Here is a 15,620-nt window from a genome sequence, read left to right as displayed (position 1 = left end):
TACTTTAGTTTCTATTACTTTGTAAAACTAGTTACAGGTACTTCAATTGCAAAAGTTGCCAAATTTATAGTTGCTGGAACTATTTTGTTTTCTCTCAGTGTATTATATATATGTAAAGGGTCTAGCAGGATAGGTATGTGTATATAGTTTTAATTATCTTCTTTTGACCAGATACTTTATGCAAAAAATTATCGCACCCAGATCACATTTACGATTCGTCAGTGACACAGACATTTTCTACTGCACCAAGTCAAATTAAATGCAAAAGAACAAAATAGCAAAAAAGAACCAATATAGCAAGTATTTTTAGATAAGTGTTACTTATATAAAGACGTTGTGAGTGGGCCTACTGAAATAGTTCATCAAGCGATTAAATTAAATAATAACGATAACCGCGTTAATACTAATAATCAAAGCTGATAGCGCTCCACGGCGATTCATGCAACACAGAGCGCAAAAGACTGACTAAAATATGTCTATCTTCTACTATGAACGTGGAAATATCTCATGTAATCAGCAGGATAGAGGACTCGCTGCCAAAAAAATTAAAGACGTGGGAGACCATTCGCAGTTTTTTCGCGAGTTGTTCTTACATAAACATGTGTAGCTGAGTTTAATACCTAGTGTAGTATGCGTAGCCGAATCTCAAGCAACACCCGGCTAATCGTACACCGCACGCTTGAACTCTTCATTTTTTAAGACTATGTACTATCTTTCCGATCGTTTTGAAAATTAAATATGTTATACTAGATAAGTTGAAGATCATTTTAGTAAAAAATGGTAGCAGTGTCTCAAGTATATCCTATTAAAAGAAAATATTAAAAACTTTGGAAATTTTTTTCAACCGATTTTTTTCGAAAAAATTTTTACAATTTTTTTTAAACATCGCACCCTATAACATATTTTTTTTTCATCGAAATCGGTTCATCCATTAAAGACAAAATTCATTTCATCGATTTTCAATTTTACCCCCATAATTCCCATAAACAATTTTTTTCAGCTATAATATTTTGCGAAATTCATTCTTGCATCGCTGCTAACTTATGGTACTTATGGTATACACTTTTTGCCAATGCCCTGAATATGCTGATAATATCTTGTTTTCAAAGTTTTTAAATTGAAGTAGTTATTCGATAAATCAAATAGGAAAAGTACCAATCAGAGCCAGCACTATAGGTGTGCGTCAATATATTCTTTATTATTGTATAACAATTAACTTAAACTTTTGACTCTTCATTTTTTAATCATTCTCATTAATACAGATTTAATTACTAATTTATTACATACATTTTAAATAATTATCTCAGAAAGAACAATAAGATTGAAAAGTCACGATGAGATGTCAATATTACAAGCATTGATAAGCTTCTTGCAAATAGACTCATATTTGGATCTTGTGTATCAGAAATAGTCTAGATGGCCATGTTATATAATATATATGTCATATCAGCAAACCGAATAAACCTATTCACAATATAAACATGATCGTGAAATTATATTTAGGAATAAACATTACAAAATGTAAATGCGATAACTATTTAAAATTTATGTAATAAGTTACTATAAGTTGTCAATAGTTCACTATATATATGTACTATAAATAGACTTAAAAAAGCAAGTAATCTGTGTTTAAAAAAAATTCCTAATAGTTTCTTAACAGAATTTAAAAACAGTTTCTGTATAAAAGAAGTCTCTTTTTTATATATATGCATATATATTTTTTTGTCTTACAGTAATCTTGTACCCGAAAATTTAGTACATGCATGCATGTATCAGGTATGTTTAATTAGAGATAATATAATTTTTAAATATTAGATTATATTATCTGTCTTTCAAAGTCTCTTTTCTTATTACAGCATCGTAAAAATCTTAAAACTATAATATTTCTCTTATTACAGTATCAAACTGTTTTAGAACAACCAGCCAATGTATCTGCAGGTATTACAACATGCTAGATATCATATATTTTCACTTGCTTGTCGGCTTTTCTTTTTTTTCAATTTTGTTAATTTGTTTGTAATTTGCAATCACTTCTTCGTCTATTTAATTTTTTTGATTTTTTTAGAATGTTATTAAAAAGAATTTGTCTTGGGATGATGCTTTTTGGGATGGCAAATAATAAAAGAAGCTTTATAAATTAATTTTATGTCAATTTTATACAGGCTTGTAAGCAGTGTAAGAATAAAAATTAAATTTAAAATATTGCTTCAGCTATTTGCGAAAGTTCATACGCAGAATGAAATGTAAGCTAATTGTAAAGTAATTACTTAAAAATTACGCACATTTTATGAAAACATACTTTTAATTTGTTACAGTACCAATAGAAGAATGGCCCATAACGAGCGAATATGTAGCAGGAACAAATGTCTTGGGTTTAGTATTTTACAGTCTGTTAATAGGTTTAGCAATTGGAAAAACAGGTGAAAAAGGAAAGCCATTGTCGGACTTTTTTACTTCCTTGACCAATGTGACGATGAAAATTATGAGATGGGTAACACTGTACGTTGCTGTGCATTAAATTTAAGTATGAAACTTCTTAATACAGGGTGCGTACCAAAATCCGGACAAATTTCAATTTAAATTTTCCGCTACATTGTACGCCAGAGATTGTTGTTGGCGTCCGAGAAAACCTGATGCTTCTAGTAAAGTCATATTCTCAAAATTGCCACGATGTTGAAACCAAGTATCACCGAAGGCCTTCGTGCTGGGCGCTCAGCAACGGAAATAATTCGGTTTTTTGGATACCCGAGATCAACCGTTTATGACGTTATAGCAAAATATACGGCTTTAGAACAGTCCAACGAAGATTCCAATATACCAGCGAGGAAGAGTCACTCGAAAGAACATCCCCTCAGTCATTGAAAGGGCTTAAGCGTTGATTTCGGATGACCCCGGGCAATCGTTGCGAAACTTAGCATCGATTGTTGGTGTAAGAGAGCCAACAATGCGTCGAATTACCGAGGAGGACCTTCGATACAAATCGTACACATTAAAGATACGATAGATGCTCTCTGAAGCTGCCAGGACAAGGCAAGCTGCAATCTGTTATTGTATTTCTTGAAAAACGAAGCGTCGGGATGAATCAGGTTCTTTTTTGACGAAAAAATTTTTACTGTTGATGTCAAAATTAACCGGATGAATGACCGATGGCTCGCCTACAACCCCGAGGATGTCCCTGTTGCCAGAACAAAATTTCCGGCCAATGTTCACGTGTTAGGTGTTGGGTCCAGTGAGGGTGATATCATGCCACCACATCTCTATAAAAGGGGAAACTGTCACAAAAGAAGTGTATTTGCGCGTTCTGATGGATGTAGTGAAGCCGTGGATGGAAACTGTAGCGTCCGGAAGGCCATATGTTTTTCTCACCGGCTCATACGAATCATTTGATTCAAAATTGGCTCTCAGACAACGTCGATATGTTTTGGTCTAAGGAATTCTGGCCTCCCAACAGCCCAGATTTAAATCCTTTGGACTACTACATATGGAGCGTAGTTGAAAGGGTCACAAACACATACACAAATCTCGGCATCCCAATGTGACGTCATTAAGGACCGAATGCTATTGAGGCAGCATTCGTCGGCATGGACAGCGCTACATTACAGCGTGCGTGCGTGCGAACGCTTCAGACCAAGAATAGAGACCGTCATTCAAGCTAATGGGGAATATATCGAATAATTATGCTCTATAGGGATCCCCCAAGTGCCATGTAAAAGGATTTTTTGTAATATTTAATTTTTCATTAAAAACATTTTGTTTAAAGAAATTGTTCAATTTGTTCGGATTTTGGTGACGCACCCTGTATAATCTAATAATAAAAAATATGTAACATATAGAATATATTAGATAATTACACATGAATAATCCTTAACAGCACAGACCTTCAGGGGATGTCCTAAGGACATCCCCAGGATAAAGTGTGCTATTAGGGATAAAACTTTTTTATTTAGGTTGGCACCAGTAGGCGTGACTTTCCTTATCGCTGGTCGAATGCTAGAAATAGACGATTTTAGCGATATAATAAGCCATCTTGGATTTTATATCTTAACAGTGTTCGTTGGACTAACACTGCAGGGTTTTGTAATCCTGCCGCTACTTCATTGGATCATCACGCGTAGATCGCCATATAAAATTATATCCAAGCTTGGCCCATCTTTTGCAGCAGCCATTGGAACATCGTCAAGGTATAAAAAAATTGACATGCGAATAAGACAAAATTTCACATTCTAATTAAACATGTAATTTAGCACCGCCACGGTTCCCTATACAATAAAATGTTTAGCAGACCTCGGCATAAATCCCAAGATAACAAATTTCATTATACCGATTGGAGCAGCAATAAATATGGATGGAATAGCTTTGTATGAAACTATTGGGGCGATATTTATTATACAATTACGTGGTCTGCAATTCTCATTGTTGAAGATAATAATTATCAGGTCAGTGATTAAAACATTTTAATAACTGACTGAACGCGATTAAATTGCGACGTTTTCTTTTTTGGAGAAATATTCTGTATGATTTGAAACAATATGAACTGGACCTTTTTTAATTCTTTATATAACTTTAATATTTTTAGTATTACATGTACAGTATCCTGCGTGGGCGCTGCTGGTATACCCAGTGGTGGTTATATGATGTTAATAATGGTATTAAATTCTATAGGAGTACCTATTGAAGATGTTTCACTAATTATCGCTGTTGACTGGTTCATGTGAGTACGATATCATTTAAGTTAAGAATTAAGCATAAATTTACAAATTATATATTCCATACAAATTTCATACAAATATATTCTTTACTATGCATTAAAAAAGAAAATATATTTATTTTGTAGCGATCGTTTTAGAACGACAATCAACATTATAGGTGACGCGCTTGGTGCAAGCATTATATCTCGTTTTTGCAAGAAATATCTGGAAGAGGAACAATTGGAAGACGAAATATATCCACTGGAAACAAACGTCTGCAATATGAAAATTCCGTGCCTATGAACATCCCGATACCGAAAATTAAAATTAAAAGTATTTTATTTAATATTTTATTTTTTTTATTCTAAACTAAAAGTAAGAAAATATAAGTCTTAATCTTAAAAATATTCAACTTATATTTATTCGGCAAAACGACCATAATTTACAGCAAGCGTGACAAACTTTGTATTGTGATAATTTGTTAGTTTCCTTAATGTAACGCGTTCAGTGTGCTTAAGTAAATAGAAATAAGGTAGAAAAATGAAAGATTGAAAGTTGTTATATATATTTTATTGAAAAATATTTATATATATTTTCATAATTAAGGAAAAACGAAAGATTGAAAATTTTATAATATATTTTTGTCGCGTCCGGGTTTTGCGCTTACCCGGTGGGCACGGGGCGGTAGGTTCGGTCGCGCGAGCTGCACCGGTCTGCGGGGCCGCGCTCGTTACCGTGGAGGATGGAGAAGGCAAAGCAATACAAGTGAGCCGCCGTGTCGATCAGCGAATCGCTCGCCGTCCTCTTTTATTTTGCTAGGCTATCCGGATAGGCCGGATAAACATTTCAATTTTTATTATTTGGGGCCGGTTCGCGGGTGCCCTCGATCCAGCGGGAGGATCGGGATGATTCGCGGGCACCGGGTGGTACTCAGGCCTGGGGCACATCCACGAGGGGTTGGTTAGTGTCGAATTCCTCGCTCCTGTGATACTCCCACACCAGGCGCCTGTATTCGGCTTCGCGGCCCGCTCTACGCACACGCGGCATAAGTCACTCCTGCGAATATCGCGCGATCAACGATCGGAAGTTCCGCAGTGAGAGTGCCGCGGGGGCCTGCGAAGCGCGGCTTGGAGCGTCGCAGCGCAAGGATCGCGCTCTTAGGGGCTGATGGCGGAGGTGGCGCACCTGCGCCCCCTTTCTTTTGCGGGGGCCAGCCGGGAAGGTAGGAGTGAGCGACGGGGAGTTGATTTGCGGGACAGAACGGTGGGGGAGCTCTATTGGAGCCCTTGCGTCCCCGCTCGGACAGTCGCCGATGCTCGTAATCGAGCGCTTAGGCGGTTAGGGATGGGTACGGTCCGAGCGCTGAAGGGTGCTCAAGGCCGCTGAATTATGGGTCCAAGAAGGAGTAGCAGCGGTGCGCGACGCCAGTGGGTGAGGGGTCGTCGTTCGAGGGCGTCTGTTCCCGCACGCGGGAACGGGAGGATACGCAAGGAGGCACGTGCGATTTGGCCCGGCACTCTCGCGCACTGACAAGAAGGACGATCACAGAACACTGAGGCACTCCGTTCGCGGCGCGGCGCGCAAAGAGATAGAAGAAAATGATGAGATAAAATAGTAAAAAAAAAGAAAAAAAGGAAAGTAATAAAAAGTAATAAAGAGAGTTCTTTGGAATTTAACAAGTTTTAATTTGTCGAGCGTATTTTCACAGATACCACTTTACAATGACGCTAACAATAGTGACGCGAGAGAAAAGAAACAATTTATAATTGAGAATAAACCTCGCACTGGCTACACTGTTGCTGGTTTGTACGTCCACGAGTTTTACACCGAACGACTATCGGGCGAGGGATGCTGGGGGTTGTCCAATCACAGCCCTCGCTACATTTGTAATGTTCTAGAACATTCTGGATTATATTCCGGAATGTTCTTTACAAAAATCCGTTGATAACTACCCGTTAGTCGTGATAATTGGCGTTTCGGAGCCGGGGTTTTCTTTATAGGGCCCTTTGAGGGTTTCCCGACCTTTTTGGCTACTTCCGCGGCCCTTTCCGTCGTCCCTTTTATCACTCTAAAGGTTTTAGTTATTGATTGTGCGGTTGTTGTTCTTTACTGTCAACCGTTACTTGCTGGCGCGCGATGTTTGTTTAGGCGTGTATTATGCGCCCCAGCTCGATTCTGCGGTTGAGGCTTCGCTATACGAAAGATTATCCGGCGGTGGTCATTTGGAGATGACCGTCGCCAGGCAATCCGTCGTAATTTTCGAACTGTTGGCACACGAGGCCTAATTATGATTTCGGTGGGAGAAGTGCAACGCGATTGCTTTAGTATTTCGCTGCCTTATAGGCTTGCTGTGCTACTTGCATTCCCCCGCGGTATCATTGTTCTATTGCTATTAAATTGCATTATATTCGCCTTATTAGATATTTAATTGGCGCAAGCACAATGGCCTAGCGGTTGACGTCTTTGCTCACGTGCTAAGCGCGTGGTTACGCGTTGTCGTTTCGCGGCTTCGATGTCGCTGCGTCCTAATCGTTACCATGGCAACGATTAGACGCGATGTTAACGCTCGACGCGACATATAAGGGCTGTGTTCCAAAATTGATTGCCAGTGCTGCGTGTATGTCGTCATAAGTGCATGCTACCAATAGCGTTCCAATTTTAGTAAGCATGCTTTTCATGCAAACGCAGCTTTCATTTTGGAACGATATTTTGAATGCTGTTAACGACTTCAGCGAAAAGAAACAAATAACCTAGAAGTATGGAGAGAACCATACAGAGAAAATTTTTATTTGAAACCATTATAAAATTAGCATTCGATTCTAGTGATGAAGAATCTAGTGATTCGGATTCAGAATTAGCCGAAATTATATATAATTATTCGAAGTATGAATAAATAAATGTGACCATAAAAAGCTGACTACAAAAAAATTATAAATCTACTTACTACTTCTTGCTTTCTCAGCATCTTCTACCGAAATATTTATTTTAAATTCAGTATTACTCTCAGCATCAATTAAAATTAACTCCTCCATCTTTTCCGCCATCTTTGTGCTGTAACTGCCTCACCTCTTCAGCCACAGTAGCCGCAGCAGGAAATGACGACAAAATTAGTGACGTCTTTACTCTCTCGCAGCACTACCACAGCGTGCTACGATGATTTTTGAAACGGTGTTAACAGTGCTGTCAGCGCTGGCAAACAATTTTGGAACACAGCCAAAGTGTGCTTGATTTGCGCGGCGGACGTTACAATTTTATCGAAAAATATTTATATATATTTTCATAATCAAAACTTAAAATATTCATTGTGCGATGAATTATTTCTTTGTTACCTCACTATTGTGTTGCAGCTTACAAAAACTATATCGCTTTATATGTGTTCGTAATTCATAATATGAATTACAAATTGTGTTCATGCTCTATAAATAATTTTGTATAAGATAAATTAAAAAATTAACTGCTGTACTACAGATCACAAAAATCTACAATAAATTTTAAATTTATGTAAAAATTACTTATCAATCACACTTGTTATTTTTGTTCAGTAAAAAATGCTTGCAAGATGATTCTTTGGTAGGAATCTGACGACCGTTTATGAATTTTTCTGTTCAAGTTGAACAATTACGCTTTTTACTTCCGTGTATGCCTCAAGTCCATATTCTCCAAGTTCTCTACCGTGTCCTGACATTTTGAATCCACCAAACGGTACTTGAGGAATTATCGCATTATATGTGTTAACCCTGCATAAAAATTAACGAGATTAATTGTGTCTTTTTTTAGGGTTTCATTCTTTACAATATTTCCAAACAACTTACCACACAGTACCAGCACGAAGACCTTGCACTATATAATTCGCCTTATTAATATCTTTCGTGAAAACTGCAGCAGCTAATCCATAATCGGTGTTATTAGCGCGTTCAATAACTTCTTCTAAATCATGGAACTTCAGGATTTGCTGAACTGGACCAAATATCTGCCAAAAGAACGTATAGATTTTATTTCAATTTCAATATGTTACATCTCGTCTCTTACAAACAGTTTTAATAATTACTTCTTCTTTGGCTATAGTCATATCGTCTTCAACATTTGCAAATACCGTTGGAGCAACAAAGTAGCCTCTATCGCCAATGCGTTCGCCACCTGTTAGTAAGCTAGCGCCTTGATCTTTACCAGATTGTATCATACTCATAATTTTATTTAGCTGATCCTCATCAATCTTAAATAACAATATTAATAATATAATAATAACGTTGTTATATTGTTGGTTATAAGATTAGTAATACGATATTAATTATATATCGATTGATATTGGCATCTAATCTGTACAAATTCAAATATACCTGTGGACCTTGCTCTATTTTCAAGTCAAATGGATCTCCTACGGTCTTAGATTTAGCTCGAAGTGCACTTTTTTCAACGAATTCGTCATAAATATTCGATTGAACAAAGGTTCTTGATCCTGCACAACAGCATTGACCCTGGCAAAAATTTAATTTTAAAATAAGTGACACACGAATCGAAGAAAGACTAAAGAAGAGATGTCTATGCGTAAATGATATACATCAAAGTAAATTACCATATTAAAGAATAATCCAAAATGCGCTGTTTCCACTGCCTTATCTACATCGACATCCTTAAGAATGATATTAGGAGATTTCCCACCTAATTCCAGCGTAGTTCTCTTTAAATTACTTGCAGCAGCATTTTGTTTTATTAATTGGCCGACCTCGGTAGAACCCGTAAATGCGATTTTGTCGACTCCGTTGTGATCAACCAACGCTGCACCAGTTTTACCGTAACCAGGAACAACGTTGACTACTCCACCGGGAAATCCAGCTTCTTTAGTTAGTTGTGCCATATAAAGAGCCGTTAACGGAGTCTGTTCAGCAGGTGTTAGAATAACAACGTTTCCTAAGGAATAAAATAATGATTCTCGCTTTATATTATGCTGCAGAATTTATGACTCCAAAGGTTTCGTTAATTACGGTGAACTAAAAGAAGTAACGTTTTATAATAAAATACATGATTTTTGTGAGTAGTTACCTGTAGCTAAAGCTGGCCCTAATTTCCATGCCCCCATTAAAATGGGGAAGTTCCACGGAATAATTTGGCCACATATTCCTACTGGTTCGTGTCTGGTATATGCAAAGACTTGTCCATCAGCTGGGATCACTTTTCCATGATTCTTATCAGCCCATCCTGCATAATATCTCAACACGGCAATGCTCATAGGCACGTCCACATTATACGCATACGAATAAGGTTTGCCGTTGTCTAAAGTTTCTAAGGACTGAAATGTAAGAAACGATAAATTTGCTTGTAAAAAATTTGAACGATCCGAATATTCTACTAAATTTTGTTCGATCTAAATAGCTTTGAAAAGTCCCAGTAGTTTATTCTAAAAACTTTTTTGAAAAATAAGATTCGGTAAAAAGATATGGTAAAACTGCGTGCTACTTAAATATTTATTAAATTTTTTAATGAGGAAAACAATTATGGAAATACCGCATAATGAATTACTACGTTCGCAGTAATAAAAAACACTAACATTTCTAACACGCAATTACGAGAAATAATTATGATTGAATAAATAACATAACTATATTTCTTACTTTTAGATTATTATCAGTGCTGTGTTAAGGGGATCCTAAAGCCGTCTGTATTATTGATTAAATCGTAATTTTTGTATAACAAATACTTTTTTCTCTTTCACAGATTCGAAAATCCTTTTCCAGGATTAAAGTATACACATTAATATGTGTTTATGAGGTGGAATTTATGCCGAGAGCTACAAAAAATTTCGAAATTGAAATCTTAAGAAAAATTTTTTATCGTTCTTGGCATAAAGTTCACCTCATAAATACGTATTAATGTGTATACTTTAATCCTGGAAAAGGATTTTCGAATCTGTGAAAAAGAAAAAGGTATTTGTTACAAAAATAGGTGTAACAAAAATTACGATTTAGTCGGTAATGCAAACGGCTTTAGGATCCCCTTAATGTTAGTAAAAATCAAAGAAAATTCGAAAAATATCTTAAAATTATCTCTTTGTATCAATTTAAAAGAAACCGATATCGTAAAAAACATGAGTACTCTTAGTTTGCCTTCTAAAGATTATCTATCGTTTAATCGGTAATTCTAATTCTTGCATATATCAAGTATCGATATTTCGTATTACCGCAATATATTTCTGATCGCGTTCGATCAAATCTGCCAATCTGTACAAGAGAATCCCCCGTTGAGAGGCGTCCATGGTTCTCCATGGTGAATTTCTTTTGAAAGCTTTATTAGCAGCTTGTACCGCAAAATCAATGTCTGCGCTATCACCTTCTTGTACTTCAGCGATTATCTCGCTCGTGGCGGGATTAACGGTGGGGAAGGTCTTCTGGCTTTTTGATTTGTGCCATTCGTTATTAATGAATATCTGAAACGAAGTGAAATGCAATTGCAATATTATGCGACTCTACTACAATTATATAACTCTTGTGGTTTCTTATCTGTTGCAACGTGCGGCATATGTACACAAAGTAAAAAAAAATACATAATACATATAGTTCTGTTTTGTTATTGATAAGAATATCGCGTACACAAAATATAAAGCGCTTTTCATTTTTAACGTGTTGTTGCTTACGATTAACACATATAAAGATTAGAAGATATTATTATAAATGATGTAACTCGGCATTATGTAAATATTATTGCAAATATTATTAATAGATTCGTAGTTATTATTATTTTTGAAGTTAATTGAATATGCACGGCGCATGCAAATCAAACATTCCAACTTTACATTTTTATATTATACAGAATAACAGTTTCTTATTACAATAAGATATAGAACGAGATAGAAAAGTTCGACTTTTCGGCAAATTATTTTACTTATGTTGAACAAAAGAAAGTAATCGAATCTTGATCTTTGTATATATATATATATATATATATATACACGATATCTTGAATTAAGGAGTAACATCTATGTAAAATTTTCAAAAAATCGATTTTTTTTCTTTTTAATAATACACTTTAGGATCTCAAAAATGAAGTGCAAGTGGTTTTATTGCGATATATAATTTTTTTCCAAAGTTATAGGCTCCTAAGAATTCAATTGTTAACTTAAAAGTATCCACATTCAAAACTTTAAATGCTTTTTTTTCAAAACAGTACTTTTTAAGTTGGCTAGCAGTAGAACTCAAAAAATTTTTAACCTATTTACTTCAAATTTTAACAGTATTTAAGAAATCACATTTTCTAAAGAAATACGTAGAATTTTTTTGATAAGTTACAAATTTTTTGAGTTACAGCTAATTAATATAAATTATAGTAGTGTTATCAGCAAATCCTAAAATCCCCGTTGATCTCCAGATTTCGATCCCCGGGAAATATTACATTTTAAATTTCCGTGAAACAACAATTCGATTAGATAGTGCGATTGCTACGGCCATTGAAGATAAATATTACGAGCCATATCTGAATATAAAAATATATTATTACGTACGTGCGTCTACTAAATCCTCAATTTTTCATATCATGGAATAAAAAACCACAAATTGAATTATACCCAGATAACAAAACGTTCCTTGGAATAAGAAAAGAAATAGGTTTAGCACAAGTTTCTCTTCAATTGCCATCATGTTGCTATCACAGAGAACAATAATAATTTCGTTTAGGGCAACCTAGAGGCATTATACGGACAACAGTTGTTTATGCAAACAAGCGGAAATGCTATAGCAAACTTATTACCATAAATATTGCTACAATTTGTTGAAAATCGTTTTCGTAAAATATTTAATCCACATTTCTATCAATTGAATGGAAATGGAGCGTCGTCAAGCAAGATGCGGCACCGCCACTAGAGGGATGCATCGAATTAACTTTCTCGATTTTAAAAAACGATTTTAAAAAACATAGAATAGAATAAAAGACGCAGTATTAAAAAATTTTTCAGCTGCGTTCTAATGAAATAATTTTTCGAAGTGAGCCTCAAGGGTTCTAAGATGAAAACATAGTACTTTTTTTCAAATGTTTACCGAATAAATAAAATCTACTAATACTTTAAAATGTTATTATGCTAATTGTTACGCTTATCGAGGACTTCGATTACATTTCGTTCACGTTCGGAAAGTTCGTTCAGTTAAAATGCCGCCAGATTGCTGGTAATTTATGAGAGTAAGATTTTAGGCGAAAACTGTTTCCATCATGTTGCCCTGTGATTTCTAACAACTTACTTACGATCGGTTTATAAAAGGGCAAGTATTGCCATCAAGTTGCTCATAAGAATTAGTGGTAATAAAAGTCGACAATCTAATAGGCAAAATCGAAAGCCGCTTTTTTAAATATTGAAAGCAACTTAAGCAAAGCAGTTTCAAGCGAATTGACAGCAACCTGCAGACAACTTGCTATCTGGGTAGATGGTCTAAAGGTCAGAGTGTTCAAATTCGATCGAGACAAATCTGAATATCAGAAAAAGTAACAGAAAGAAATACTATTTTAAAGAGGCATTTATCAGCTTTGCTGCTATTCTATTCAATTGTACATTTTTGTGCAGTAATGAATGTAAAAATCCCTCTTTCCCCGTATATATTTTTAACATGAGTAATCCATTCAATGAGAAAAAACATCGTTTCAGATATCGACTTTTTCACATTGTAAAATGAAAAGGTTGTAAACGCATATGATTATAAAAAATCTTTTTAAATTCTATAGATTTTTTATTTATATCTTTTTAGTTTTTAGACTTTCTAAAATAGGGAGTTTTTGCAATACCGTTTATCCAGATACGGTGAATGCTAAGATCAAGTTATCTTCTTCTTAATAACTAATTAAGAAAAGGATAACATGAGCATTCACCGTATCTGAATTCACGTTATTGCAAAAACTCTCTAATAACACAGTTCTTTTGCTACGTAATTTACATAACGTGTATTGCGTAGTTTAGAATTCAAATTTTGTTGAAGAATTATGTATATAAAACGTATACGTTAATTAGTACCTACTAATATACGCACACTCGACAAAATAAATGCGATAAATACGTGGGTGGTCCAAATCAAACCGGGACTTTTATTCTCATGAACATAAGAATAAAAAACTCCCGGTTTGACTTGAACCACCCTCGTAAAATATAAATTTAATTAAAATATAAGAAATAGAAAAATACAGAAAATAGGAAATAAGTTTAATTAAATTAGCAACAGAAAAATATAGAAAGTAGAAAATTGTACACCAAATTAAATTATAAATAAAAAATATAAAATTGTGAATTAAATTAAATAGAACAAGGAGCTATAAATTATAAATTAAATAAAAATTTAAGTGAAATCTCACGCAAATTACGACTCCAATGGGCTTCAATCTTCAACTATTCTCGTCATAACAACAGATCAACAGTTTACAAATAGTCAAGCCTTATTATGATAATACAAATCGTTCCATGATCTTGAACGGAAAAAAAATTGACCCCAACAATTCGGCCAATTCGATTAATATGGACGGAGAAAGAATATTGATCAATATGCAATATATATTAGTTCCTTCTCCGTCCGAGATTTCGGAATAATTTCTAATATTGTGGACACAAGACTTAAAAAAGAACAATAATCTTTATAACAAATTTAAAATAATAGGGTTCTCGAAATTAAAAATACAAATTAATTTTCGCACAAATTTCCGCGCTGTATTAACGCTCTCATTGCCCATATTTTTTATTATTGTATTAGTAATAATCTTTATCCTTTGAACAAATTAAAGATAACTTTGGCCAATTTCCGATTAACTTAATCAGCAATTAATTCAATTTAAAGCAAAATTCTTAATTATATATAACTAATTTAATTTCGTCTGATTTAATTTTTTTTCTTTCTACATTTCAAACAACATAATAATTCCATCCACGTTAACAAAATAGTAGAGATAACTTAACAAGCTATGTAATCATTGAGTAAATTCGGAATGAAATTGGCGCCAACGGTCTTCGAGTTACAGTTGCTACGAATCGGTATTCGTTTGATGGCATTTATAAACTGTTGCGAACTTTTAACTTTGTGTCATGTAATTTTCGCGAAGTTGTCGAGTCACGGCACAAGGTCATGAATGTTAGATAACAACACGCTTACCATAATTATTTATATCGAACGGCGGTTTCATTCCGCCGGTTAATCAGTGTCGAACTATATGTCGCTCGATTTCTGCTACCAGTTTGCCTTGAATGGCACAACCGGTTCATAATTTTTTAAGGCAAATGTTTGTTAGCATTTCTATGAAACGCGTGAGATTCGGGATGACTGGTAGAAGTGTATTGTGCGGCATGGTGCGGCACCCAACCGATTCGCAAGACGAATTCCCATTATGTCCGTTATTACAAGTGTAGATTAATCTTGGTTCGACTTACTTTTTATCTTTTTCTAGTTCTAAGAATTAGAGAAGAACAAAAAGTAAATTAAACTAAAATTAAAATTAGTCTACTTTGGTGGAAATGGACATTTAGTCCTACCTATTTAAGCTTTAATAAGAATGTTCAGATTCTCACCCGAGTGTTACCTAAGTATCATTTTAATTGAACATTAACTCTTAGTTTTTAGCACCCTCACTACACACGATAGATCTTTCGTGTTCTGGATTAATTTTCATTACTTTTACAAGTATATAAAAATTATTAAACAATTTTTACGTATATTTTTATACGAGGGCAAATCAATAAATACTCGTGTAGTAATGAAGACGTAAGATTTTCACAAAACTTTTTTTTATTTTTCAACGTAATCCCCTTTTAGGAGGATACACTTTTCCCAACGTTTCTGCCATTTTTTTAACCCCTCCGAAAAATACGATTTGTCGAACTCTGCAAAATAGGCCTTTGTTTCGGCAATGACCTCCTCATTCGACGTGAAACTTTTTCCACCGAGCCATTTTTTCAAGTTTGGAAACAAGAAGAAGTCG

General features: G+C 34.8%; 2 protein-coding genes across 2 annotated transcripts in view; one reads left to right on the top strand and one right to left on the bottom strand.

Annotated features, from left to right (window-relative positions):
- Positions 1-5,021, top strand: part of LOC108722777 (Excitatory amino acid transporter 1) — a 7,542-nt gene extending 2,521 nt beyond the window's left edge. Inside the window, exons 4-10 of the mRNA XM_018448066.1 lie at positions 1,734-1,776; positions 1,899-1,938; positions 2,316-2,499; positions 3,948-4,181; positions 4,245-4,436; positions 4,577-4,711; positions 4,835-5,021. Of these exons, the coding sequence (XP_018303568.1) occupies positions 1,734-1,776; positions 1,899-1,938; positions 2,316-2,499; positions 3,948-4,181; positions 4,245-4,436; positions 4,577-4,711; positions 4,835-4,991 (985 nt within the window). The 3' untranslated portion in view covers positions 4,992-5,021. The remainder of the gene's footprint in view (positions 1-1,733; positions 1,777-1,898; positions 1,939-2,315; positions 2,500-3,947; positions 4,182-4,244; positions 4,437-4,576; positions 4,712-4,834) is intronic.
- A 3,128-nt stretch (positions 5,022-8,149) lies between these two features.
- Aldh (Aldehyde dehydrogenase) overlaps positions 8,150-15,620 on the bottom strand; it is a 9,598-nt gene continuing 2,127 nt past the window's right edge. Inside the window, exons 2-8 of the mRNA XM_018448095.1 lie at positions 10,864-11,109; positions 9,729-9,975; positions 9,262-9,596; positions 9,026-9,163; positions 8,737-8,901; positions 8,501-8,658; positions 8,150-8,425 (exon numbers count right to left, since the gene is read on the bottom strand). Coding sequence (XP_018303597.1) covers positions 8,278-8,425; positions 8,501-8,658; positions 8,737-8,901; positions 9,026-9,163; positions 9,262-9,596; positions 9,729-9,975; positions 10,864-11,109 — 1,437 coding nt within the window. The 3' untranslated portion in view covers positions 8,150-8,277. The remainder of the gene's footprint in view (positions 8,426-8,500; positions 8,659-8,736; positions 8,902-9,025; positions 9,164-9,261; positions 9,597-9,728; positions 9,976-10,863; positions 11,110-15,620) is intronic.

The sequence above is a fragment of the Mycetomoellerius zeteki genome, unplaced genomic scaffold (genome assembly GCF_001594055.1).
Source record: "Mycetomoellerius zeteki isolate Tzet28-1 unplaced genomic scaffold, Tzet1.0 scaffold219, whole genome shotgun sequence".
Classification (NCBI taxonomy): domain Eukaryota; kingdom Metazoa; phylum Arthropoda; class Insecta; order Hymenoptera; family Formicidae; genus Mycetomoellerius; species Mycetomoellerius zeteki.
The sequence above is the reverse complement of the archived record's forward strand: the minus strand, read 5'-3'. Positions and strand labels throughout refer to the sequence as shown.